This window comes from Caloenas nicobarica, chromosome 2 (assembly GCF_036013445.1).
Source record: "Caloenas nicobarica isolate bCalNic1 chromosome 2, bCalNic1.hap1, whole genome shotgun sequence".
Taxonomy (NCBI): domain Eukaryota; kingdom Metazoa; phylum Chordata; class Aves; order Columbiformes; family Columbidae; genus Caloenas; species Caloenas nicobarica.
The window spans coordinates 165,547,228-165,575,088 of NC_088246.1; the positions used below are offsets into that span (position 1 = coordinate 165,547,228).

General features: G+C 50.3%; 1 protein-coding gene across 2 annotated transcripts; it reads left to right on the forward strand.

The window, feature by feature from the left end:
* PUF60 (poly(U) binding splicing factor 60) lies at window positions 1–27,265 on the forward strand. 2 transcript variants are annotated; one of them, XM_065628568.1, is made up of 11 exons: window positions 1–69; window positions 11,334–11,429; window positions 13,158–13,247; window positions 14,244–14,294; window positions 18,066–18,227; window positions 18,648–18,740; window positions 19,678–19,891; window positions 20,300–20,490; window positions 24,075–24,210; window positions 24,953–25,188; window positions 26,836–27,265. In XM_065628568.1, the coding sequence occupies exons 1-11, from the start codon at window positions 43–45 to the stop codon at window positions 27,133–27,135; spliced, it is 1,596 nt and encodes a 531-aa protein (XP_065484640.1). In that variant the 5' UTR covers window positions 1–42; the 3' UTR covers window positions 27,136–27,265. The 2 variants fall into 2 exon arrangements, with proteins under 2 accessions (XP_065484640.1, XP_065484641.1); XM_065628569.1 differs by lacking the exon at window positions 14,244–14,294.
* The last annotated feature ends 596 nt before the right edge of the window (window positions 27,266–27,861 follow it).

Genomic DNA, 27,861 nt, shown 5'->3' on the forward strand with positions numbered 1-27,861 from the left:
TCTCGCGAGAGCCGCGCGCCGGCTGCCGACGGGGTGGACAAGATGGCGGCGACAACCACCATCTCCCTGGTGAGGGGCAGCGGGATCGGGGCCGGCCGGGCCGGGGCCGCGGCGGGGGCGGCGGGGCCCGCTGGGGAGCGGGGGCTGCGGCAGGTCCGAGTTCGGCCGCCGGTCGGGGCCTCCGCTCCGCTGGGCGCGGGGCTGCGGCGGCTCCCGCGGGGCCTCCGCGGCCTCCGTGGTGCGCGGGCGGCCTCCCCGCCGCTGCCGGCGCGTTCCCGGTGCGGGGTGGCGGCTCCTCGTCCCGCGGCCGGGCCGCTGCAAACCCGCCGTGCGGCGGCTGCTCCCTCAGCGGCGGCCGCGCCCCGGGCCCTTCCCCTCCCCGGGCCCTTCTCCCCGGGTCCTCCCCGGGCCCTTTTCCTCCCTGGGCCCTTCCCCGCCGGAGCCAGCCGGGGCGTCGGGCCGGGGCCGCGGGGGCTGCTTGGGGCGGTCCCGGTCCGCGTGTCCGGTCCGGTTGGTCCCGGTCCGTGTGTCCGGTCCCGGTCCCCGTGTCCGGCCCGGTCGGTCCCGGTCCGCGTGTCCGGTCCCGTTGGTCCCGGTCCGTGTGTCCGGTCCCGGCCCGCGTGTCCGGTCCGGTCGGTCCCTGTCCGCGTGTCCGGCCCGTGTGTCCGCTCCCCCGCTGACTGGCGGGTCCGTTGTGCAGCCGCGGGGCTCGGGAAGCGGGTGTCACCGTGCCGGGGTGTCCGCACGTTCTGTCTTCGGGCTCGTTCGCTGGTTTCAGAAATTCACGTATTTAAAAACAGTGTTGGAGGCCCTGGGGCTGCTTTAAAGAGTCTCCAGCAGAAACTCTCCTGCCGGGCCCTGCAGCCCAGGTTAACGTGACTGCTGTCACCTTCCATGACCAAACGGGTCAGGTACCCAGCGGTTATTTTAAAATTTCTCGTTGTTTCTTTTATGCGTTCACTAAAGGATCCCAACAGTATTGATTTTTATATGAGTTCTATGTGTTTTTGGGAACATTCTTTAGAGCTTTCCCGAATGCACAGCGCATGTAAGAAAGCAGAACACCGTGTCGTTCCAGAGCCTCGTGTGTTTTCGTTGGGAGTTAGCCTCAACCAGAAGAAAGTCAAGACCTTCCCTAGGGCACCGTTTGGCTTTCCTCGGGGCAGTCCTTTTATTTTTTTACTGTGGAATCGCGTAAAATGGAAATGCAAACCTTGTAGGTGTCCTGCCTCCGGGGAACGCAGCCTGCAGTGCAGTTGGAGGTGCTGGTGGTCGGGCTCAGGAGCAGCTGGTGATATTTGGAGGGAGCACGTGGAGTACTGGGTTGGACAGACAATTGGTGTGACACAGCAGGATATTTCTTAATGGTTTTTGTGTTTTCTGCCTTTTTTTTTTCTCCCTTGAACCATGAAGGAGCTGATTTTCACAATATTCCTTTATTTTTGGGATTCAGAGAAATTGGTGCTCATAATTGGGAGCAAATACAAATAATTCTGACTTTGTTTCCCACTCATCTTTGCTTAATTAGGACTTCATTAGGTTAGGAGGTTTGCCAAGTTAACACTGGGAATGAGTGTTGAGTGTGTGAGGTTTAAATATAATTCCAAAGATGATCAAAACCAAAGGAATGTTGTATTGCTTGTGATATGTGAGGGCACCAGGTTTTGGTTTTTTTCAAAGCTGAGGTAGCGCCTGTCCTGTATTTCACCACACGCTGCTTCAGCCAGTAGGTTTTGCTATCACTGTATAGTTCAGAATGTGCACATTTTAGAATGGCAGTGCATACATTTCAGAACCAAAATAATTAGTGAACTTTATAGCAACCAGGCACTGCACGTTTTTGCTGCATCGAAGTGAAATGACACGGTGCGCAGGTGAACAGACTTCAGAGCTGCAGGTCTGCTCACCTTAAATTATCAGGACCTTAGAATATAGACAGAACAACACAGACCTTCAGAGTTTCTGTTTGGATATGTATACGAGCTATTACAAATTTAATCAACACTAAAACAAACTATTTGGTTACTTTTCTACAAATTCGGCATTGGTATTGAGTATTAAGAGCTGAGCAGAGCACAATAAGTGTACGGAGGTGGTTTTTGTTTGACTGAGTTCACATACCAGGCATTCAAGCTTAAACCTGTTGGCTTACACTGTCAGGGTAAAGCGGACGTTCCTGTTCCCAGAGTTACAATCCTGTTACGGATGAAGCGTTGCACCGAGTCCCTGCAAGTTTGATGAACCTGTGGTTGATCTTGGAGCAAGGAGCAGGAGTCCTGTGGGCCCCAAGAGCTGCAAACTGGGTTCCAGAGCTGATGGCTGTGCCAGCAGGAGCAGTGATGGCTGTGGGGGAGCACAGGGAGCTGTGAGAGGAAGCTGCAGGAGCAGCGATGGCTGTTTTGGGGGCACAGGGAGCTGCAGGAGCAGTGATGGCTGTTGTGGGGGCACAGGGAGCTGCAGGAGCAGTGATGGCTGTTGTGGGGGCACAGGGATCTGCAGGAGCAGTGATGGCTGTTGGGGGGGCACAGGGATCTGCAGGAGCAGTGATGGTTGTTGGGGGGGCACAGGGATCTGCAGGAGCAGCGATGGCTGTGGGGGAGCACAGGGATCTGCAGGAGCAGTGATGGCTGTTGTGGGGGCACAGGGATCTGCAGGAGCAGCGATGGCTGTGGGGGAGCACAGGAATCTGCAGGAGCAGTGATGGCTGGGGGGGGCACGGGATGCTGCAGGAGCAGTGATGGCTGGGGGGGGCACGGGGAGCTGCAGGAGCAGTGATGGCTGTTGTGGGGGCACAGGGATCTGCAGGAGCAGTGATGGCTGTGGGGGGGCACAGGGATCTGCAGGAGCAGTGATGGCTGGGGGGGAGCACAGGGAGCTGGGGCTGGGACAGGGAGCCGTGGGGGGACATGGGGGGCACAGGGAGCTGCAGGAGCAGTGATGGCTGTGGGGGAGCATGGGGACCTTGTGGGGGGGCGCACAGGGAGCTGTGGGGGAGCATAGGGAGCTGCAGGAGCAGTGATGGCTGTGGGGGGAGCACAGGGAGCTGTGGGGGGAGCACAGGGAGCTGTTGGGGGGGCATGGGAAGCTGGGGGGGGGGGCACAGGGAGCCGTGGGGGGACATGGGGAGCACAGGGAGCTGCAGGAGCAGTCCTGTGACCAAGGCAGCCTGCAGGTCCTGCGAGCAGGTACAGGAGGCGAGGAGCAAGATGCATGTTTGGAATGTGCTGGGTTTGGCTACAGAAGAATTCAGAATAGCTGATGTAAACTGCATCTCTGTGGGTACATCTGCTGCTTCCAGCATGTTCTGACAAGAGGCAGTAGATATCGGGAGTGATGAAAATTGAAAGGATTAGTTAGGTAAAAGATCATGTTGGAATACAAGCCTCGAGATGGAAGGAAGTGACTTTTAAAAATTTTTCTTGCTCCTAGAGCAGATGGTACCTCAGCAAGACTAACAAATCACACAGTGTGAGACGGCCTTCCAGGAACAGGAGTTCAGCCTGACTGAGTATTCCACGGTTTTGTTCCATATGGGCCTCTGTAGTACGACTGGAAGATATTTATTTTAAACTTCAGGACTGTTAAACATCTTAAGTAGGGTATTCATTCTTGCTAGCTTCACCCAATGAGCTAAACCACTTTTTTAAAGTAGGATCTTTCATAAACTGTGTGTTCTCTAAGTGAGTTCTCATCTTGCTGGAAATAAGGTGAATCTGACCATCCAATATCGTGTGTTAATTCATCAACGTTTTTGCCTCTGTGTGTTTTACCTTGCTATGCTTGAAAAACTGACAGATGATCTTAGTGTTAACAGTCCTTAAAATGAAGACCTGATTCAAATGTCCCCACAGCACCTTTTGCGTGATCCCTGGCTTCTTTCTTTGCAAGTCCAACACAAGTGCCTCTGTCTGTTTTAAATCTCCTTTCCATGCTGGGAGGAAATTGGCTGCTCTGTGATGTGACCAGGAAATTGGCCTAAATAAAGTCCAGCACTTCTGCTGTCTTGTCAGAACAGCTGCGAGATTAACTTTGTCCTGGGACAATTTAAATCACGAAGGCTGGCCAGGAAAGCTTGAGAATCAAGGACAGAGTAACCTCAATTAAGAGCAACTCAGTTCTGGAATTTGCTAGACTCAGATTTTGCTTTCAGCAGACTTTCTCAAAGGAGCTTTGCAGTACAGGCTCTGCTGTTCTAGTGGAAACAGCTAAATGGGAAAAATAATTAAAATAGAGAGCAGAGGGCTTTTCACAGAATCACAGAATGTTAGGGCTTGGAAGGGACCTCAAAAGATCATCTAGTCCAATCCCCCTGCCAGAGCAGGAACACTTAGGTGAGGTTACACAGGAAGGCGTCTAGCCAGGTTTTGAATATCTCCAGAGAAGACGACTCCACAACCTCCCTGGGCAGCCTGTTCCAGTGTTCCGTCACCCTCACCGAGAAGAAATTTCTTCTCAAATTTAAGTGGAACCTCTTGTGTTCCAGCTTGAACCCATTTTGTTGATCAAAAGGAGTGCACCTTGTAAGGAGGCTGAATTGGGTCCTGTAAATTATAAGTCAGAATTCCAAAATGTTAGTTGCTTTTCAAGTGTAACGTATGCTTATCAGATGTCATAAATCACCTTACATTGAGCCCATCAGTGAACATTTATTGAATGCACCTTATATGAGAGTCATGCAGTTTGATTAGTGTAAGATGGGAATCATCACTTCTTTACCTAGCTGGTCCTTCTAGTCCTCCTGCTACTGAGAATAAGCATTCCTGTTTCTCGTTTGGATTTGGGTAGAATTAGACTTTATACTGAAGTAGTTCTGCAACTATAATTTCACTTGCTGCCAAGTGCTGTTGGTTGCAGTAACAGGTTTGTACTGCTGTGTGTTGTCACCAGAACACCACTGCTGTGACACTGCGGTGCTGTCCCGGGTCAGCTCTGCTGCAGCACCGCGGTGCCGTCCCGGGTCAGCTCTGCTGCAGCACCGCGGTGCCGTCCCGGGTCAGCTCTGCTGCGGCACTGCGGTGCTGTCCCGGGTCAGCCCTGCCGTGGCACTGCCGTCCCGGGTCAGCTCTGCTGCAGCACTGCGGTGCCGTCCCGGGTCAGCTCTGCTGCGGCACTGCGGTGCCGTCCCGGGTCAGCTCTGCTGCAGCACCGCGGTGCCGTCCCGGGTCAGCTCTGCTGCGGCACTGCGGTGCCGTCCCGGGTCAGCCCTGCTGTGGCACTGCCGTCCTGGGTCAGCTCTGCTGCAGCACTGCGGTGCCGTCCCCGGTCAGCTCTGCTGTGGCACTGCGGTGCTGCCTAGGGTCAGCTCTGTAATGTGTGTGTGTGTGTGTGTGTGTGTATATATATATATATATGTACACACACACACCAGAAGTGGATACAGTATGTCTCTATTTGTCTCACCAGTTCAATTTGTAAGGATAAAAACACTGCAGTTTTATTTCTTTGCATCCAGTAGTATTATTGGCCATTTTTGCCATCACATAATATACTCACGTGCAACTGCTTGCCTCTCTTGCTTTTTACATTCTTAAAATCACAGCTGAGTTGGTGACAGCAAGTGTTAACAATCCAAATTAAGTTCATTTAGCTGTTTTGTGCAGTAGCCGGTGTGGGTCAGAGGCGCAGCAGCAATACACAGCTGTACTGTAGGGGTTAGTCCGTCCCAGGTGTGGGATGGAGCATTTATCCTCCTTGCATTTCATCAGCTTTTTATTGGCAGCAAATTTTTTTTACTTATGACATAAACAGTGTTGGGAATCTCAAGAGTTTCAGTCATATTTTACATTTGCAAAAGTCATTTTGGAGCCTGAAAGTGTCAAATAAGAGCAAGAGAGCAGTATCTTCTGCTAAGAACAAGTGATGGATAGAACGTGTGGTTTATGGGAACACGGGAATTCTCTGCAGCTGCACTTACTGCGTTGTTAGAGCTGCACTAAATGCAGAAGGGAAAGCTGGAGGGTTTGTCAGGTGAGATGATGGTCAGGGAAAGTGGTGATCCCTTTTGGGAGGAACATGTTTCCTTGTGTCTTACTTTCCAGTCTGTAATCAAGAGAAAGAATCCCGTGCATGTTGGTTATTTTAGCACTGTATTTAGGTTGTCAGGACCAGTAGTTCTCTTTGGGAGCTGGCTGATGAGAGGCAGGTGATCTCTGGGTCCCACGACAGGTAAACGCTGACATGCTGCGGATAGGGGGAACAGCTCCAAGGCTTTGTTGTTCCTCACTTGGCAGTGAGGGCTTCTGTCAAGTGCAGTGAAAATGTGTCACGAGTTGTTTCAAGGGTACACAGGTCACTTGTGTGTGGGTGTTTAAGACTTTTTATGTTTTTTGATGTTGGATTTGCATACAATTTGGTGCTCTGGAAGAACTGTTGCGCTACTGGACGACATTAGTGAAATTTTTTACTTAAGTAGGAGAGATGTTACTGGCCAAGTATGCAGTCATGTCAATGGTTTGGTCATGAGATGCTACCGAAATGACATGGTTTGGAAGTTTTAATCCCTGCCCATTCTCTATAGAACACATCTGGTAGGATGGTGGAGGAAGCTCGGACATGCCCCACGCTCTGGATTTCTGGCAGTACATGAGTAGCACAGGCCAGCAGTAACCGAAGAAATAACTCACTAGCACTGCTGTTCCAGTTGAAAAAAAGTGTTCTATATGGGATGGAAAAGAGTAGTTGCTAAAGAAATTCAGGAATAGTAGCACAGAATGACTTACAAAGTTACAGACTTTACAGCTGAACCCATGAAAATTTAGATAGTGAAGAGGGGAAAGCACTTAAATGTATTTATTTTCTGAAAAATAACCTATTGTGCAAGTAAAACGCTTGCCCTTGAGCACTCATGATGCTTCTTCCAGCTTTATGGTGCGGTGGGGTCTTGTAGAACGACAATGCTCAGACAACACAGGTCCCAAGTGCTGATGCAGGTGGTAGAGCAAGAATTAAACTGAGTGTACGGCCAGGTGCCGCATCAGCCTTTTCCACCCCGTCTTATTGAATCTTGGTGTTGTTTGCTTGTTATGGTTCCTAAAATAAACAAGATTCTGTGTTTTTCTTTCTCTTGTGTGTGTTTATACTTCAGAGAAATTCTCAGCCCTGTAATAAATTTCCAAGGAATGTGCCTGAACTCTTGGAGTTCAAACCACCCTAAAGGGCCAAGCACCGCTCAGAAGCAATGCTCATAGCAACAGGTATACAGTTTCCATTTATTTCTCTTTTCAAGAAGCTCCTATTCTGCTGCGTCTGTTGTTTCTTGCTCTCTCCTCAGTATTACAGTGTGTTTAAATAAGGCAGGTTTCGCGGTGTGTAAAGCACTGGGTCCTGGTCCATCTGCCCAGCGGACTCCAGTGAATTGTGCTGAGCCTTTTCTTGGCAGTGCCAGGACAGTCTCCGTTATCTGAGTGGTGATGGCGATGGGCATTATTTATTTCACACGATCTGCAGCAGCAGGGCGGCAGTCTGCCCCACAGGAACTCTTGCTGTTCCAGGGCTCGTGGTGATAACTTGTTCCAGCTGTGCCATCGATCAGCAAACACCTGGATCTTGGATTTCTTTCCAGAGGATGTGGTGGCAAAGAGCTGGGGACCAGCAGTGCCTGCACTGCCTTCCCGGTGCTCCGTGTCACTCCAGGTCACTGCGGCATCCTCAGGGCTGTTTTACCCTCCATGCTGGAGATGGGATGTTATCAACCAGTTTTCAGAAGCTATGCCATTTAATGACCTCAAATGTCTAAATTACATTAAATGTAGATATGCAATTGTCTTTAACAATCATAACTGCTTATAATCAATGGAGCAGCTTTTTTATTGGGAATGGGTAAATTTGGTAGCCCTTCTACTATGTTTTTCTTCTCCCAAGTCTCATAGCTCCTAAATTGCAATAATCCAATTTTTAAAAGCTGAGAGGAAATGGAAACAGCAGCAGAAATAGGTGTGGGCTTTTAAAATTGTCTGCAGAAAACTAAGGCAGTCTCAGGACTTGACTGTACGATACCATATACGTTAGATGTGAACAGATGGGAAGGGGGCCAGGAGAGCTGGGTGAAAAACGTTTGTTTAGCCAGTTGGTTAAGAGCAAGAATGAATATTTTTAAAATTATTTTCTTGAATGTTCCACGATCAAAATGCACCTTGGAGATGATGTAGCCTTCCTGTACCAAACAGATCACCATCGCTGTATCATTTGTGACGTGTGTTTTCAGTTTGCATGTGGACTATGTAATAGTATGGTTTGATCAGTGGTGTGCGCTGGAGTTTCCCAGTTTGCGGCTGTGAAATGGTCCTCGTTCCTGTGTCAGATTTCTTTCGGTGCACTTCTGTTCCCCTTAGCCCTTGCGTGAGACTCAGTGTAGTGATGAACTTCCGTCCGAAGGGACCAGTGAAGTAACTGCAACTCTAGAACGCTGTATTCTGACACTTGTAGAATATGTTTTTATGTTGTTAGGAGGGTTTATTTTGCATCTGCTCTATGCTCAGTGATGCTAGAAAATGTTTGCAAACCCCTTAGGGCGAATTCGAGAGTGCACAAACGCAGAAGTCTCAATTGTTGCTATAAAATAGAGCAAGAATGACCTAAGACACATCTCTCTGAACATCAGCCAGCTCCTCCCGCAGCTTTCTTACCTCAAGGTGGGTGAGCTCCCACTTTGCAGCTGCTGAAGGAAATGCATAAAATCTTGGTTTCTGCTGTTAACTTAGGCTTTCCCCATTGTAGTTTTTGTACTAAAACCAGCCATTCACAGATGTGAGTCTGTTCAGCCTAATATATGTCCACTACCAAACAGGTTAGGATATATGTCCACTTTGTTATTTTAAGTGGTTGGTGGTGAGCACTGAGTTGAGAGAAGAAAGGAGTTCTGTGTTTGGACGGTACAGGCAGAACCTGCGTGAACAGCGAAGGCTGTTCCACATCTGCGGTGAGGTGTGGGGTGGGTGCTTCCAACAACGGGACCATCGTGCTGTGCTTACACTTCAGTTCTGCAGGAAAATGGAAAATTAAATGTGTGAATCGGTCTCACCAGCCCTGCTCTGCACCCTCACAAGAAATGGGTGAGATTCTGTCGGGAATAGGAACAGTTTAGCTCATGGGAAGGTGCTTCTAGCCCAATAGTCACTGTCCTTTAGGTAAATGAATTCCCAGAGGATCTCAAAATGAATGACTGGGCAATGTGATGGCAAATGTTGTGTTTAATATGTTGGAACATATAAAGTAACGTGTGTGTGGTGGGGAAAATAAACTGATCATGTGTGTGCTGTGACAGGTCGTAAAATAGCCTTTTCCTGCATGCGCTAATGAAGGTTTATCTGCTGAAAAGGAATGTGACCCTGCTTTATACCCTGTGCTGCTTTTTATTGCTTGAACTTGGAAAGTTCTGTGAGTGTGCTGGGGCTTCATGTATACTTGGGTGTTATCTGTCATTTACCGTGGAAAGAGTTAATGTGGTTAAAGCATCTTAACTATTTTGTGCTTTTCCTCCCTGTCACAAACAGAACATCCTATGTATCAATATATAGAAAAAAAAATGAAAATACCATAAGTTAAAAACCGGATTGTCAGGGAAGTTGTGACTCCGGAGGAGGTGGGCGACTGGTCTGTTACCGCAGCGCAGGACCTGGGCTGGCGATCCCTGGAGCTCAGGCGTGCGGCGGGTGGATCTGAGTGTCCGACGGGTCTGTGCTGTCCCGCTGAGCGGGGCAGCTCGTCTGTCCCGCTGTGTGTACTGTCACCCGAAGCTCTGCTGTCACCGAGCACCCGACAGATCTGTGCTGTCCCGGTGACAACCAGCGGCTCGTCTGTACCACTGTGTGCAGACAGGTCTGTGCTGTCCCGGTGACAACCAGCGGCTCGTCTGTACCGCTGTGTGTTCCCTTTGCCTCCTTGTAGGATCCAGAGGATGCATCAAACATGCAGTTTGTGTCCAGCCATGTGGCAGGATCTTTTGCTTCTGAATGATACGTTTTTTCTCTCTGAGGCTTCAGGTGTAGCCAAAAAATAGCTGTTTGCTGTTCTCCATTTTGGTATTATGTTTGTAAGGTCTTGCTGTACCTGTGAGATTATTTTTATTCTGAAGAGGAGATTGGTGTTTCAGCGACGTCGAAGTTGTTGGCCAGTACTACCAGTGCCATGAGCAAGTGATTGTTCTGAATGAATGAGAGCCAAATTTGCGGGAATTCTCACTGTTCCTTCTGCGAAAATTCCAGTTACTTTGATATTATGTCTTTTCCAAGTGACGGTGTGATTCCCGTGCTGGGACAGCTGGTTTGATTTTGCCATTGGAATGCGTCTATTCCTTTTTTCTACCCTGTGCTTGCTACAGAGTGCTTACCTGTATTCTTTTCTTAAACTGGAGAATTCGAGACGTCTGATAATAGGTTTTTAATGACGAACCCTATTTTGACTGTTACTTAACATGGTGCAAATAGTTGCCCAGTTTTTTGCCAGGAGTGGCTGTCAGTGTGAAACCAGCAGAACTAAACCCCCGAGAGCAGCAGCGTTTGGCCACACATGTGTGTCGAGTCACCGAGTCAGTTCAGTCCCAGCAGAACTAAACCCCCGAGAGGAGCAGCGTTTGGTGGCCACATGTGTGTCGAGTCACCGAGTCAGTTCAGTCCCAGCAGAACTAAACCCCCGAGAGGAGCAGCGTTTGGTGGCCACGCGTGTGTCGAGTCACCGAGTCAGTTCAGTCCCAGCAGAACTAAACCCCCGAGAGGAGCAGCGTTTGGTGGCCACATGTGTGTCGAGTCACCGAGTCAGTTCAATCCCAGCAGAACTAAACCCCCGAGAGCAGCAGTGTTTGGTGGCCACGCGTGTGTCGAGTCACCGAGTCAGTTGAGTGCCCAGCAGCTGCTTTCCAGCCCTGTTGTGCTGCTGGGTTTGGGACTGGCCTGGGCAGAGCATGAGAACAGTGCTGCTTGTCACCGGCACCTGGAGCCCTGTGTGAGCTTTGGAAACGTTTCAGAGATTTTAAAAGAGAACTTCAGAAACCGAGAGTGGCAAAGCAGCACAGGGGGAGTTGGCAGGGGAAATAGAGGGGTACATTTGAGAGTTGGGAGGTAGGATGGAGATGTGAGTGAAGATGAGGGGTTATTTTGATTTCTTTTAGCTGAAAATCTGCTGGTTAGGGAACTCCTTAGGTATCCACCATGTTCATCGGTTGATGGGACAGCTCTCCCATTGGGAGTGGCTAGAACATTAACAGGTTTTCATTAATTACTAGTAGGTTTGGGGAGACTTTGTGACATTCTGACATGAAGTGCTTTGAGTTTCTGGGAATGAACAAGTATGTAACTTTTGTGAGAATGTTTTTTTCAAGAGTATTTTCTGTTTTTCAGGGTACAGAGTCCATTAAGATGGAAAATGGACAAAGCACAGCAGCTAAGCTGGGGCTCCCTCCCCTTACACCAGAGCAGCAGGAAGCTCTCCAGAAAGTGAGTAAACTTGACCTGAATTTGCTTCCTAACACTCTTGTTTGTTTGGAGTTTTTTGTTTGTTTGGAGTTTTTTGTTTGTTTGGGGTTTTTTGTTTGTTTATTTTTTAAATGAGGACCTTTCGCTGTTGTAAAAGGGAGCTCACCTACCAAGAACATGTACGGGCAATGGCCACGCTGTGTGTGGATTCACACTGTCGCGTTTGTGCACAACAGCTACTTTTTTTAGTTTAGAATTTGTAGATGCTTTTTGGGGAGCATGAAGTGGAATTTGCTGTTGGGGTGGGGAGATGGAGACAGTGTTTTTAATTTAAAAAAAAAATCACAAGTAAATAACATCTTAAGATCACATTGTAATTGGAAGACAATATGCAGCTGCCACAAAGTTCCTGCAGGAGCAGCCTGTACTCGCAAGGAATACGTTTCCAAGATGCTCCAGCTGGTGTTTTATTCTATCCACACAAGAACACAGCATGAAATATCACTATTTTTCCCTTATGCTCTTTCCCATGTTGTTGTAAAGAGAGCCAGTAGCAAGTATTTTCAATCCCTTTGAGCCAGCCTGTTTTCATCTAGATAAAATTCCAGTCTAGCTGTGATTTCTGGTGGTTGGTCCTGTTTCATGCAGGGGGTGGGAAGATAACTGCTGACTTCTGCCCACTTTCCTGATGCTTACTGAGAGGAGAGCAGAGCTGGGAAAAGGGGGAAAGAAACCAAAAGCAGGGTGTGGGGAGCTGTGGGCCAGGTGTCCTGTGTGCCCTGGCGAGGCAAGTGGAGTCTCCTCTAGGCAGCCTTTGTGTGAATGTTCCCGTCATGTCGAAGCTGCTTGTGTGTGTGTTGTTCGGCTCACAGTGCGAAACGGCCTCGTTTCCTCTGGCTTCTCCGTAGCTGACAGATGTGAATCCCCTTGTCCGTTTCCAGGTTTCCGAAGCACACGTCTCAAATCCACGGTTTAGAGCCTCCCGTTCCCTGGCACCTCCCAAACACGTACAGCCATGGAGAGCAGGTGCCCGAGGGGTTGGCTGAGTGTGTTCGTACCGTCCCCTGCAAACAGGCACACACGTGGGGGTTTGGTTTCCCTTGGCAAGAGCCTCCACGTCAGCACCACTGGGTGTAAAGCTCAGGCTTTGTCAAATTTGTAGAAGACTGAAAGAAACAGACAAATCAGTCTTGTGTCTGCAGGCTAGGAACCACAGGAGAGCTGGCGCGTTTTAGTGAGCAAGAGCAGTGGGTCCTTCCAGCTAGAACAGGCCAGACGCGCTAAGAGCAGAGAGGGGCCGTGCCCAGTCGAGAGACTGGCTGTGGGGATGTGGAGACCCTTCCCTTCTCTAGAAACTCTCTGTCCAGCTGTTCTCTGAGCGGAGAGGACTTGAAGGAGCTCTGAGTCCTGCCCTTGGCCCAGCAGGTAAGGTGCTGTGGGGGGTCCCCGGGGCAGAGGGCGGAAGAGGGAGACGCTCAGTGTCCAGTGCATGCTGCTTCCCTGGCCCTGTGCCTGCACAGACAAGTCCACCCCATCCTCTGCTCAAGCCTTACCCTGTATTTCAGCGCCCATGACTCCGAGGTGCAGACCAGACGTTAGTGAGCTGTTGGCCTTAGTGCTTAGGGCTGGAGCGCCGAAAAGTTCCACTGGCAGCCAGTTGTGTGCATCTGGGGAGCTGCGGTGTGAGATCAAACATCGTTCCCTCCTTTCTGGTATTGTCTTATGACTACAGTCTGTATTTCTTTCTAGGCAAAGAAGTATGCGATGGAGCAGAGCATCAAGAGCGTGCTGGTGAAGCAAACCATCGCCCACCAGCAGCAGCAGCTCACCAACCTTCAGGTGAGAGACCCCCTGAGATGCTCCTTCTGTCTCGTGCTCTCCCCCGCAGGGTGGAGTTCTTTGTGCACTCAGAACCAGAGCACAGCCCTGGGCCTGCCCGCAGCCAGGTACATCTGCTTGTTTCCACAGTGACGTTGGAACAGACCGTCTTCAGCCCACTGAAGAAACTCCCTTTACTCACCCGCGCAAATTGCCCCCTAAATCTCACTCATTCAAAGAGTCAATTTTGAGGAGTTTCTCTCCTGTGGGCTGGCCAAACGCTTCTCAAAATGCCAGAAGCCAAAGAATTTGCTGCGGGTTTCAGTTTTGACTGACGTCCAGGTGGTGTCCAGGGTTACTGGGAACAGTATCCCTTCACCTCGTGTCCTTGAGAGGAGGGCGCCTGTCCCTGTGTTGCTGACAGTGCTGCCCCGTGTCCCCCCTCGCCAGGTGCTCTCCCCATTTCAGAGAAGCTCTGTTGGCTGTTCCTGCCTGTGTACTGGGAGAGCCCTTAGCTGGAATTTACAGCTGCCTTCCTTCAGAGGTGTCTCGAACACATCACTGCCCCCGACTCAAAGTTAGGAAGCCCAAAATACTGGCTTTGGGATGCTGGATTTTTTAATGAAGAATCACTGTGGGGGTGCCTGCTGTGTGAGGCAGCTCTGGCCGTCAGGGCTGTGCCTGTTTCTGAGTGCCTGACCTAGCTGAGGGGCTCCTTTTTAAACGCTGGGGGTGAATCAAGGACAGTGGTTGCAGAGGTTACTATTGCCTTGAGTCCCCCTGGGAGAAGACCCTCCTTCCCGAGGCAGTGGCAGCAGCACAAGCCCACCCTGCGCTGGTGGGACTGGAATCTGCAGAGTCCCCGCGCTGGACAGTCCTTGGGACCAGGCAGTGAGGGGCAAGGAAGGAGAGGCCTCTCCCGCAGGTTCCCTGTGCCGCCGCTCTGCTTGAGTTTGTACAAACAGCCGTAGTATGCTCAGCTCCAACAGACTGAACTCTGTCTTTACTGTCTTTCAGATGGCAGCAGTGACAATGGGCTTTGGAGATCCTCTCTCACCTTTACAATCGGTCAATAGACATATTCACTTCTTCTCGGGCACTTAGTCAGGGCCTAGAGTGGGGAAGTATGTAGTGGTAATACAATGGTTTTAATTCAACCCAGCACAACCCTCCCACATCCCCACCTGTTATGGACAAGCACAACAAGCAGAGGCAAAGTGTAAACTCCCCAGAGGAAGACCCCAGGCTGGGTGCAGTCTGCTGGGACACTGGCAGTCGGGGTCCCGGAGGCAGTTGGCAAAGAAAGCTTTAGTTTTCCAACAGTTCTGAACACACCCGTGAAATTGTGGGAGCTGCATTTCTAGGGATGCTACAGTTCTGAGGTCCTGACCTAAAACTGACTGCCAAGGTAACTCACAAATGGGCGATTTCTTCTGAAAGCACCTCTCAGCACCGGAGCCCTGGCAGCTGAGGTGCTGGGGAGCACTGGGGCGCCGCAGGTTTGCAGACGTGTCGTAGCCCAGGTGTAAGACCGCTCTTTACTGTGCGTGTTTCCAGACTAGGTGAACATGGCATGTTTCAAGTAAAGCAAAAGCAGGATGGAAATAACCAAACCGCAGGACTATCCAGAGAACCTGTACAGTCCTTTAGTGCTGGAATTTCTAATCAGACGCTCCAAAGAACTTAATTGCCTGGGATTATCAATCCCCTCCTTTTTCCTCGACATATTAGACAATGGCCACTGCAGAAAGTGTCCTATAAGCTCCACTCTGCATGCAAAGGTTCATTTGTAAATATTTTTGCATCTTGCTGGAATATAATATTTCTGCTTGGTGTAAAATGCAACCAGAGGCTTGTACTCCAAAATGAAAGAGGCACTAAAATCACCTGTTTTCCCTCCTGCCACAGCAGGGAAGCGAAAATAAATGTTGTGGGAGTATGTAAGTTTGGAATGGAATAGCAGCGTACATCTTGATGTGAATTTGGCATAGCTGGTTTCTGAGCCTTCATGTTCAAAATACTTACCAATTAATGGAGATACTAACCTGATAGCATAACTCCATCAGTTTTGCTTAAAAGTTATTTGCAGCTGGGCAACAGATGAAAAGCGTGCCATGATAATGTAACAGGAAATGTTTAATTTCTCATTACTGGGTGTAGTCAGTATTGTGGATCCTTTTCGCAAGACATTCCTCCCTCTCTGGGGAGTCAGACTCCGCTGGTGGGACAGAACCAGAAGCAGGAGCCTGCTGAGCCGTTCAGTGCCGTTAGGATCCTCTGTCCTCAGCAGATGCTTGATCCCACAGCCTGCCGGGAATGTAGAAAATGCAAACAGACCCACTTTTTCCTGTTTACAAGTTTCATCAGTTCCTACACGAAGGAAGCGCAGCCTGGACTTCCTATTGCAGTAACTCAGTGCCCGAGATTAAAGCTTCCTGTCTGCTTAATCCTCCGAGTGCTGCAGCACGATATTTCCATGTCACTTCAGCAAGATGAGCACAATTCCCCGGCATTGTATTAAAATTGAAGCTAGTGGCGCTGTTTTTGTTTAAAAGAGCACGCCAAGATGATGTTTGGGCTTGTCCTTAAAGTGACCTTCACAAGCATCTAACAGCATTTGATAGATACACCTGCTAGCTGCTGCTTTACAAAGGCTGCAGATACGTTCACCTCCATTTCTTGGCTGGAGAAGGAGGGCCAGTGGCCAGTAAAAGCTGCTTAGTGCAGCCAGTGACAAGGAGATTTCTGGTCAGGAGGTTCTGACGCTGTCGTGTGTCCGGTTCACAAGTGCGCGTTGCGTCATTCCCCTAACTGGGTGTCACTGGTTCCTGTCAGTGATCCATCCTGGTCCATCCAAGCTCTGCCTTTTGTAGATCCACATTTCCAATGTGTTGCTGATGTAACAAAGTCCTCATGACTCCACTGCATTTGTTAGGATTCCTGCAGCAGGGCATGATGTGGATTTCCTCCTGCGAAGGTTGCTACCACGGGAGAGGACAAATGCCATTTTTCTTGCACGTGCTGCATTGGTAACTGAGGAGAATGTCCTCTCTCTATCCATAGGCCTGTTAGAAGGTGAAAAATGCCTCTGCAAGGCTGCAGTGTCTTGTCAAGAAACACCCCTAGTAAAACTAGGTGAGGCACTTCCCTTGGACACGTGGGGTTAGAATGGTGATGGCTCTGAACCCAGACATGGACACGCTGCACAGGCCCAGGGGCCGCTGATCACTGGCTTTCCTGCACCAAAGCTGGGAGAGTGTTGGAGAACCTGGGAGACAACCCATCCGCTGTCCTGCGTGTACACGTGCCATAGTCCTCCTAGTCACAGCATTGCAGAGTAAAGTGAGAAACGGCTTGTTTTTAACTGAAATACTTAAACCCAGTCAAGAGGCGAGCTTAATGTCACTTGAGGAGCAGCAGCACGGGGTGAGAACCATTCCTGTTTATAGTATCCCTGCTGTATGAATAATAGGAGTTGAACCTTTACTGTTTGTTTCCTCCTATGGGCAGTGTCAATCGTGCACAGGTACTAAGAGGGAGCAGGGTTTGTTCAGGTACAGTTTATGTCTGTGCTCCTGTGACTGTCCCAGATCAAACGCTGTCCCTTCTAGTTGCAGCATCCCCAGACGCTCAGAGCTCGCTGTGCTCGTTAGGCCGTTCTGAAGGGTGGCCTCTCATCAAGGCCCAATTACAGACCCTTTAAGGGGGTTGTTCGGAGTCCCTGCCTCGGTGCCAGGCACTGAGCTGCTGGCAGGAGAGGCCCGGAGCGTATCGCTGCTGTGCCTGCTCAGCAACAGCCCGTACTGCTCAGCATTTGCTCCATCTGTTCCAGGCAGAGCAGGAGGGAAGCCCCATGCACATCTCCAACGCACTACAATTCAGTCTTGCTGGTCGTAGGGAGCTGCCTCTGCAGAGACCCAATTTCTGCCCTGGTCCCAAGACGCGCTGCTGGGATCCGCTGGCCAAACCGGTCGCTTTTTGTAGGCAGCGTCTTCCTAGAACAGTGTTCGTTAGTAGTAGTCATTCTAGAATTGCAATGAGGGTGAAAAATAATCAAAGGATATACTGCTTTTTTGGATACCTGCTGTAAGAAATTTCTGGGTTTGTCTTGCAGACAGGTTCTCAGTCGTACCTAGGAGAAAATAGCACAGAGACCTCTGCACCCAAACTGCTAAGGGTGGAGTCTTGGGGGCTGCACCGCTGTGAGCCACTAACCCGGGCGTGATAAGTACTGGCACCACACACTTCCCAGGTTCCATTTAACCATTTGAGGGTTTTTTTGCTTTGTTTTTGGGCAGTGCAGTGGAAGTGGTGCCCAGTACTGGATCACATTGCCTGGGGGGAGGTGTGTGATGCTCGGGGTGGTGGGGTGGAGGTTCCCAATTCCAGATCCTGTGCCTGGGAGGATGGGGGTGGGAGGGAGTGACCGGTGCTGGATCTCTTGCTGTCCCTTGTGGGAGGGAAGGGAGGGATTGCTGATAGTGTCAGAACGGAGAGCTGTGCTGCCTGGAGGGGAACTGCCCTAGAACGAAGTGATTTCCTCCTCCTGCAAGCGTTGCTGGAGATGCGACCAGGCTGGGGAGGGTCAGGCCTTACAGCGGGTGGGAGTTAAGGCTCCCGAGCCCTGTCAGAGATGTGACTGCCCCGGGAGGGAGCTGTACCGCTTGTCCGCTCCAGCAGTGCACAGAGCAGGAAAATACTTCTGAATGACTGCGCGTGGCAGGCTGTGCTGCAGCCCAGCGCGGAGCCACCTGCTCCGGGGAGGGAAGGAGGAAGGGACAGAGGTGCTGGCGGCCGCGGCCACCCCAGCTAACCAGTCAGTTCTTCTTTCCGATACAGATGGCAGCTCAGAGGCAGCGCGCCCTGGCCATCATGTGCCGTGTGTACGTGGGCTCCATATACTACGAGCTGGGAGAAGACACCATCCGCCAGGCCTTTGCCCCCTTTGGACCTATCAAAAGCATTGACATGTCCTGGGACTCTGTTACCATGAAACACAAGGTTGGTGAACAGCCCTGGAGGGATGTGTTTGTTCTTCTCTCCAGGGCCTTTCTGAACAAAACCAGCAGAAGAGGGAGCCCTTAGCACGTTGAGTTAAATATCTGTAGCTGCCTGCTCTGCTCAGTTTGGCAGGATCCTCTAGCCGGAGCCAGCTGTGCCTGGGGGTGCTGTGCCAAACAGCCATCAGTCCTGTCCGCTGTGGCCTTTTGCTGTTAGGCCTCTAAGTAGAAGAGCAGGCAGCCTGTGTCAGTGCTTCTGCATGCAATTTTCTGCTTCAATAAAAAGCTGATTTAAGGAAGCATCTTCTCAGGCCACAGCAGTAGGAGTCTGGTACGTGGGAAGTCTTGGCTGCGTGAGCTTGGCCCTAGATTCGAGACGATGCAGCTGGTACGATTCAACAAGCGTATCTTTCTGTCCTAGGGGTTTGCATTTGTGGAATATGAGGTGCCTGAGGCTGCGCAGCTCGCCCTGGAGCAGATGAATTCTGTCATGCTGGGGGGGAGAAATATAAAGGTGAGTACCTGGCATGCTCTGAAAAGCCTTAGTTCTCTTTACTGCAAATAATGATTTTATGCCTAGAAATGTTTCCCAAGCACTGTAGCGTGGAACCTAACACGTCTATCCCCTGATAGACCTTGATGTTCAGCCCATTAAGTATGTGATGGTGTTGGGTCCCGTTCTGAGGAGAAGCCCGCAGCACACTAGTAAAACCTCAGAACTTGCTCTGGTAGGCTAGCTCGGTTTGTCTGCCCACACACAGAATGGACGTCTCTCAAGGACAAAACAAAGATGATTCTTGATATTTTAACACCTTCTTAAATTGTACTTGCGTGGATGGTAGATGAGTAGCATCGGACTTTAGTCGCACCTGTCAATAGTGCGAGGGACTGCAGTAGAGGCCCGCCCTTGCCGTACGTAAAGGAGGCATCAGCACACACAGAAAGGAACAAAGGATTGTGGCTGTGCTTTTTGAGGCAGTAAGAGGGGATCTTGCAAAGGTGAAGCTTTGGGGATTTAAATTGGGGGTGAAACTAGTATTTTCTGCAAAGTGTCTTATAACTTGTATTTGTATCTCTGGTATGCTCTGCCTATCTGCAGTGTATGATTCCTGAGGGGGTTTCAGGAGCCTTCAAAAGAAGAATATAGAAGCTTCGTGTTTTGCTTTCAGAATTGTTTTCAGTTCCTGGAAGTTGGTCTTTGCCAGGTCAGGGAACATAAATGGGAGAAATACAGTGGAGGAGAGAGCAGACTGTGTCCAGGCTCTCGGTACCTGTGGAATCTCCCGCATTGCAGGTTGGATCCAGAGCTGAGCCGACTGCTGCCCTTTGCTCACGGTGGCCTTACAAGGCGTTACGAGGTTTGCAGGGGTGGTCAGGTGGCCGAGCACTCGTCTGCTGTAACTCATGGTGCGTCCTGCTGCTCCTCACGCTTCTCTTTGTGTTCTCTGCAGGTTGGGAGACCCAGTAACATAGGTCAGGCGCAGCCCATCATAGACCAGCTGGCGGAGGAGGCACGGGCTTTCAACCGCATCTACGTGGCGTCTGTTCACCAGGACCTGTCGGATGACGACATTAAGAGCGTGTTTGAGGCCTTTGGGAAGATTAAATCCTGCACGCTAGCCAGAGATCCCACGACAGGAAAACACAAAGGCTATGGTTTCATCGGTAAAACAGCTGCCTGGTGTTTGTGGGGCAGAGAGAGTGGTCAGGAGCATCCTCGTCTCCTTTTTTGTTTGTTATTTTATTTTAAAATACTCTAGTGAAAGAATTGTGTTAAGCAATGGGATAGAAATAAATTTGGAACAGATCTGTGCCTGAACTTAGAAGTATAATTAATAGCCAGATATTTTTACTTGCTGTTATGTAGGCTGAGAGATCTTGCTCCGCTGACTGTTCTCAGCAGTGCTCGTGGGTTGGGTCAGGGGTGAGATGAGCGCTGAGCACCGGGGGTCTTCTCACTGGAACTCTTGCGCAATTGTTTTTTGCAAATACAAATCACAATGGCGTGATGAGAGAGTGGCTGAGTTTGGAGTAAAAAGGATTGTTTGTAAATATTCCTCTTTTTCACTGCAGAATATGAGAAAGCACAGTCTTCTCAAGACGCTGTTTCGTCCATGAACCTCTTTGACCTTGGGGGTCAGTATCTCCGCGTTGGCAAAGCCGTGACACCTCCAATGCCGCTCCTGACGCCGGCGACGCCAGGCGGGCTGCCCCCTGCTGCGGCCGTGGCCGCGGCTGCTGCCACGGCCAAGATCACCGCGCAGGTGAGGTGTAGGTGAGGCGTGGGTGCCGCGGCCCGGCCACGTGGAAGGTGCTTGTCACCCGCTAGAAACAAACAGCAAACCGCTCCAGCCAGCTGCGTTCACCAGTTTGAATGAAGCCCTTGGCCTAGATCGTTCTTGGTTCTCAGGGCCTCACATGCAGAAGCTTTGCCTCGACACTTGTGAGGATCTGATACAACCACATTTTTGGAATGGAGTTAAAGAAATAGTGGGGGAAGGTGAGAGGGCATTCCGTGTCTGAATAGGCAAACCAGTGAGCAGGGAGATGGTGTAGTAGGGGCCGAAGGAGTGCAGGACAGGAGGCTTGTGAGACCAGTGACAGTCACACGAGCACCACTCTGCTGTTGGAAACGCTCTGCCTGTGCGGTGAGGTTGTAACGACTGTCGTGGCTTCGAGCTGCTCAGAAACAAGGAAATGCAGTGACAGAGCAGCACCGGGTGTCGATGGAGCAGCACCAGGTGTCGATGCAGGAGTCTGGGGGTTCTCAAATGTAGCTGGTTTGCAGTGACAGAAGCTCCTGGCTGTGGCCAGCAGGCACTGATGGGGAGGGTCACCTGTCAGAGCAAAGCCCTGTGTCTGTGGCCATCGCGCCTGCCTGGCAGCAGAATCTCCCTGTCATCACAGCCCGTGAAAGAAACAAGTTCCAGCACCGCTGGGCTCTTGGATTCTCTCGAGCACATTGCTGAGGTGTGCAGGCTACGTGTGCTGCTCAGCAGCTGCCTGGGCTTAATGAGGTAAACCGCTCTGGTTTGGACAGTGTTTCTCTGGATCACAAGGTAAAGGCAGAAGAGGGAGGGGCTGCCACTGATGTGAAACTCAGGTGATTTGCACGTCCCCAGGTCTGGGAATCCCCGCAGCCAGCTCAGGGAGTTGAGGCATGGCTACAAGAATTATTCGGATCAAAATCACTTTGGGACAGAACTATTAACACTTCAGTGAAATGGTAGAGATCTGTTACAGGCATGGATAAATCTTACTGTTTGTTTCTGCAAAATACTGCAGGATTTGTTACTGTGAGGAAATTTTAAAACTCCATACATAGAGAAAAGGTTCTGAAAGACCTCAAAGATAGTCGGCAGTCTTGTTGCCTTATTTAGACATGGCTCAAATGTGGGTAACCTGTCTGATTTGCCATGTGGGTAGTTGTACATGACAAGGGAAAAGAGAGTAAGAACAGTTACAGAAGGCAAAATCTCTTATTTATGCTCTCAGCGTAGTTCTTGTATGGAACAGCATATTGGAAATAAGAACACATTCATGGTCTGTAAGGCGTTTAATTTCACAGTTTTTTAAACCACAAGATAATCAGTGGAGCTAAATAAATGAAGGACAGGAGAGAGACACTTAAGTCAGCGATATAACTCAGGATGTGCAGTGAGAACTGCAGCTTCAGTCTGGAATCAGCCTGCAAGCCAGGGAGGGAGGAGGTGTCTCTGCTCTCGAATGAAACGACGGAGAGAGGTATTGGGCAGCCAGGACAGTTAATGTCTTGGCAATGACAATAGAAAGTCAGTCTTGCAAAAGAACTGAAGGAATTAAAGCTATTAGGAAAAGTTTCTTTAGCTGTTGAAGTTAAAAGTGGTGGCAGCTGATGATCAATGTAGTAAAGGGCGTTTTGCCCTTCATCAGAAGCGTAAGGCAGACTGGCTAACGATGCCTGGGGGTTACGGCAGCCCAGGTCAGTGCAAAGCACTGAGTTTGTTGTGTGCAGATGCACATTTAATAGCTTTAGGTTTGTTTTTTCTTTTTTGTAATAAGTCTGTCATGTCAGGGCTATTGCCATATGGTTGAAGAACAGCGAACGTGATACTTGCACTTAAGGTAGCGTGAAGAACTGGTGTCTGTGGACTTTGTGCTCACCCCAGTGGTAGGGAAAGGCTCAAAACAAGCTTTAAAGGAAGGACAAAATTTTCAAAAGAAAGAGATATGCAAAATATTTGACTGTTTTAAGGAAATGCCCCTGCTTAGATGAACATAACGTTCTTTGAAAATACTGTTACACTTCGTAAAGAAAAAAAATGAAGCACATCCCATGAACAATTCAGGAGTTGGTGAAGACACCTGTGAGAAGCTGTGAGACAAGACCGACACCATTATGGTGAATTTGGAGATGCGTAGGCAGGTGAGAAGAATAGATAGAAATGAGCTGTGCTGGCGGCTGCTGACCCTTCTCTCTGCTGGCGGAATGACTTACAGATCGGCTCCATTCCCATAAAAGTGTTAGTGACCTTTCCCAGGCATTAGGAGAAGAATACTAATGGAATTAGTTGGCAACACAGAGACAAGAGATGTTATTCATGTGGAGGAGAACTGGAATATCGCAGCAGACTGGAGTAAGGAATACATGCAGCATGTAGCAGAGTACAAGATACTGCATTTAAGGAACAAAACCTTAGAATCTTCTGCTCCATGGTGTCAGGATTTATAGGAACCCCATGAAAACGAGGAAGAGAAGGATCTGGGTAACTAAATCGTGAGTATAATAGCCTAGAAAGCAAAAACAACAAAATAATTGGGATCCTAGGGTATATTTTAGGCACGTATTTTCAGTAGTTTAATGGAGTGTTTTATAATTAACTACACGTTCATCTCTAATGTCATTTGACTTCTGGTCATCTAGAGTCAGGGTGTTTGTTGGGATTCTAAAAGATATAGACAGGTACTGCAGTTATTGGGAGAACTGGAAAAGCTGATCTGCAGGAAGAAACTGGGAAAGTTTGGCTTGGTGTAACCGTAGAAAAATACTGAAAGGTGCGTGAGGTTTTGCTCAGGTGCAGTCTGCAGAGGCAGGGATGTCACAGGGGCAGCACAGACAAAGGAAGTGGTTAGAAAATGTTGGTTATCAAGACGGGGAGTTTGAGCCAATTTCAGTGCTGTCTTGCTGTCCGCACCTAAAGGGTGAAGACTAGAAAGAGAAGATTTTTGGTTTGAACTCATCTGAAAGCGTGCAGCTTTTAAAAATAGCAGTATTGTGCTCCCCCTTGCCCTGTCCCTTGTGCTCGCAATAGTGTTTTTCACTGCAGTGTTCCTCGAACCAGACAAGGGTTATCCTGCCACCGGATCACTTAGGAAAAGCTTGAGCTGCGAGAGTCCCCTCCCCTGGTTTGTCACAGCCCCAGAGCCTGGTGCTGTCAGCAGAGGGTGGGATGGGAGCTCCCATCAGCCGTTGTACGAGTCACATTCTTTTGCATCAGGAAAAAGCTTTATTTGTGTAGAAGGTGGAAACAAGCAGAGATTCATCTTGCTCTGGAATTACCTGCGTCTTTCAGACCATGTATTGGATCCCGTGGTGTCTGTCAGTGATCAGCCCCACAGCTTGAGCGGGTGGGCGGCAGCTGAGTCACCAGAGTTTTTCTCCAAGGCTCGGTGTCTTGTAGCTGTTTCTCCGGTGGGCTGACTGGCATGCTTGCTTTTCTTTTACAGTAGCTCCGGAGAGCTGTCATCCTCAGAATCTACATGTATCTGGCATTTCTTAGGTGTGAAAAAAGCTGAGCCTCAGCTGAACGTACCCATAGTATGACTTCTCGATGCAGAATTGACACTTTGGGGTTTTTTTGTCTTGCAGGAAGCAGTGGCAGGAGCCGCAGTTCTCGGCACCTTGGCAACCCCAGGGCTGGTGTCTCCGGCGCTGACGCTGGCGCAGCCCTTGGGCGCGTTGCCGCAGGCTGTGATGGCAGCACAAGCACCCGGAGTCATTACAGGTGTGTTCACTCTTTGCTTTATCACGTGTGTACCTGTTACGAAGCACAGTTCTCTATAGCTGCGGTCACAACTAAGGACAATTGGAAGCTGAAATCCTCCTCCAAGCCCTGCTTTGTCAAGAACTTTTTTTTGTTTGTGCAGCATAGCAGGAATTTATTTTGATATATAATAGATACAGTGGGGACAGGAATGCTTGTGAAATCTGGATAATTGTTACTCCATGCAAAATCCTGCGCTCTGTCTCCCTTCTGGGACAGTTTGTGATGTATTGAGTGCTCATGTCCTGGGTGCTGTCACTGCTTATGTCTCCTGGCCATTGTTGGTGCAGAGCAAATAAAACCATCCATTGGGGACAGACATTTGAGCAGGGCCTGTTGTGACAGGACAAGGGGTGATGGTTTTAAACTAAAGGAGGGAGATTCAGGTCGGACATGAGGAAGAAATTGTTGCCCCTGAGGGTGGTGAGAGCCTGGCCCAGGTTGGCCAGAGAGGTGATGGATGAACCATCCCTGGAGACATCCCAGGCCAGGCTGGATGGGGCTCTGAGCAACCTGAGCTGCTGCAGATGTCCCTGCTCATGGCAGCGGGGGCACTGGGGGGGCTGGGGAGGGCCCTGCAACACAAACCAGCCTCTGATTCTGTGATCCAGATGCTGTGATCCTCTTTACAACTGGCTAGTGTGTACCCAAAACTGTCAGAACATCAGTTGTTTGTTACGCTACAGAGTTTGTACTCTTGCAGGTGTGACCCCCGCCCGACCTCCCATTCCCGTCACTATCCCGCAAGTGGGGGTTGTGAACCCCATCCTGGCGAGCCCCCCAGCGCTGGGCCTGGTGGAGGTGAAGAAGGAGAAGGAGGAGGAGGAGGTGTTCCAGGAGTCGGAGCGGCCCGAGATGCTGAGCGAGCAGGAGCACATGAGCATTTCTGGCAGCAGCGCCCGGCACATGGTGATGCAGAAGCTGCTCCGTAAGCAGGAGGTGAGCGTGGCGGGGCTGTTGGTGACGGGTATGGGGGCTGGAGCTGTCCTGGGGGGCAGCACAGTGTGGGTGCCCCGCAGAGCCCACGGGGGACTGCAGCGGCTGCCTGTGTGTGCGCTGCTTGTGCTGGTGCTTGTTCTGCCTTCGGGATCTTCTCCGAGTTCCTCTGAGAGTTCAGACCTGTCACTAGGCCAGAGAGCCGTGGCTAGGAGGTGTCTCTGATGAAACCGTGTGTTCATATCATTAAAGCAAACTGTGATGGCCTTTTGGCTTATAATTAAAGAAGTGAGACTGGCACATGGTCAGGGGCAATTTATTCCAAACTGTTGAGTCCACCTTTTCCCCACAACCTTTTACTGTGGGATCACAGAATCACAGAATGTCCCGAGTTGGAAGGGACCCGCAGGATCCTCTGTTCCAGCTCCTGTCCCTGCACAGGACACCCCACAGGTCACCCCGTGGGTCTGAGGACGGTGTCCAGTCTCTTCTTGAACACTGTCAGGTTGGGGCCGTGACACCTCCCTGGGGAGCCTGTTCAGTGTCCAGCACCTCTGGGTGAAGAACCTTTTCCTCGTGTCCAACTGACCCTCCCTGGCACATCTTCTGCCCTTCCCTGGGTTCTGTCACTGTCACAGAGAGAAAATGAAACTGAGGTGTTTATAAAACAATTTCAAGGAAGTTACAATGAGAAAGAGGACAAGAATGAATGATGGAGAAAGTCAGAACATTAAGCGTAATGAGATTCATAGAAAAGATTTTTGGGGTCTTGGAAGGGGCTGTATTGAGAATCTCATCAGGCTCCTTGTTTGGGCATGACCAGAGGTGTGTTCCTGTGTGTGACTGAGTTTCCTGTCTGACACACAGATTTCCTGAGCTTTGACACTGAATCGACAACGTTTCTTCTGTTTGCTAAACTGGGGTAACACTGGCACGTGTTTCATAAGGGAGGACACAATGAGTTAGCGGGGGAGTGTTCTTTGCCTTCAAAAGGTCCATCATTTTAAATACATCTCTGAGCTGCTGACTTGGCAGCTGGTTTTCCTCTGTCACAGGTACCATTCCCGAAGAATCCAATTCACTTGGCACACTCACTTGAAAAAGTTTAGCAGTGTCAAAAAAAGAGTCTTAAGCTGCACCCTTCTCAAAGCTGTTTAACAGGTCTGTTGCAGGCGCTGTGATGGACTCTGCCGTCATTCCCCGTAATGAAAGTATGCGGTAAACCACCAGTCGTCAGAGGTATAAAAGACCTGGTTAACCCTTCTACTTTATTTAGAGATAAGGAAAAATTTTCAAAAAAATACACAATGGTGGTGTATTATAAAAGAAAACTGGATAGGAACAGCACAAGAAAAATTCATAGAGGTCTCCAGGTCACTTGTGCTTCCAAGATGTGTCTAAAACAAGCCCTGGAGCCGGCACACGGCTCCCGCCGCAGCACAGCTGTCAGGGAGGGAGGTCTGTGTGTGCTTCTGAGGCCTGGGAAGAGCATCTGCATTGACTCATTTGTCCCTGAGAGCTTGGGACGTCACCGGTTTCCCGGAATACGCTCATAATGACTTAGCGCGGCGTGCCTGGTGGTGCTCAGCACGTCTCATCGCGGTGCCTCTCGGGTGCATTAATGCGTTTCTCTTGGCCTTCTCTCTGCAGTCCACTGTGATGGTGCTTCGCAACATGGTGGATCCAAAGGACATTGATGACGACCTGGAGGGAGAAGTGACAGAAGAATGCGGCAAATTTGGGGCCGTAAACAGGGTCATCATCTACCAGGAGAAGCAAGGAGAAGAGGAGGATGCCGAGATCATTGTCAAGATCTTCGTGGAGTTCTCCATGGCGTCAGAGACTCACAAGGCCATCCAGGCTCTGAACGGGCGCTGGTTCGCGGGCAGGAAGGTGGTGGCAGAGGTGTACGACCAGGAGAGGTTTGACAACAGCGACCTGTCTGCATGAACTCTGCGGGAGAGACTTGGCCCCGGCCCTGCTGCCTGCCCGGCCTTTTTTTAGCCATGTGTAAAGAATGCTTCAGGGCGGGCACACATCTCTGTGATGTACCTGTAGTTTGGATAAAGGCGCAAAGAAAGCTCGTGTGCATCTGTGTGTGTGTCCTGGGACTGACGTCCCATCAGCCGCGTCTCCGTGGTTCTGGCCTCGTCTGAAGAGCGGGGCCAGGCCCTGAAGAGGGTTTGCTGGTTGTGCTCCTGCCTTACGCTGTGCTCGCCTCAGAAACACCCCGGTCAAGGTCCCGCAGCACCTTTTAGGGGTGAAACAGCAGTTTTCTTCAGAGCTGGGCTGTACGTGGTTGGAATGGAGAAGGGGAGTCTCTTCAGAAAGTATCTCGGGTATGGCCAGGGTGCAGCGTGCGCGGGGGCTTTGAGGACCTGCACGGGGACCCAGGCGCCCAAATGTGGGTCAGAGCCCAGAACGGACCCCGCTGGGCCTTCCTGGGGTGTTCACACCATGTCTGTCCCAATACCGCAGTGTGGACCTCGCGGTTTTACCCCTCCTGACCCTTCCCTTAGTGCAGAAATAGGGACGGCGAGTGCGGCCGGAGGCCTCGTGGCCGGGCTGAGAGGGAGCGTGGTGCTGATCTGCGGCACCGAAAGCAGGTTATGAGGCAGACGTGTGGCCCTGGGGCTGTGCACAGCGATGTGGAACACATGCCTTGCCCGAAAGGGA

Bases quoted from the DNA above. Each gene is read 5' to 3' on its own strand.
- PUF60 (XM_065628568.1), top strand. From the start codon at position 43: ATGGCGGCGACAACCACCATCTCCCTG. The intron at 18,228-18,647 runs GTTGGTGAACAG...TTTCTGTCCTAG, and splicing joins CTGTTACCATGAAACACAAG to GGGTTTGCATTTGTGGAATA. The intron at 24,211-24,952 runs GTGTGTTCACTC...GTACTCTTGCAG, and splicing joins AGCACCCGGAGTCATTACAG to GTGTGACCCCCGCCCGACCT.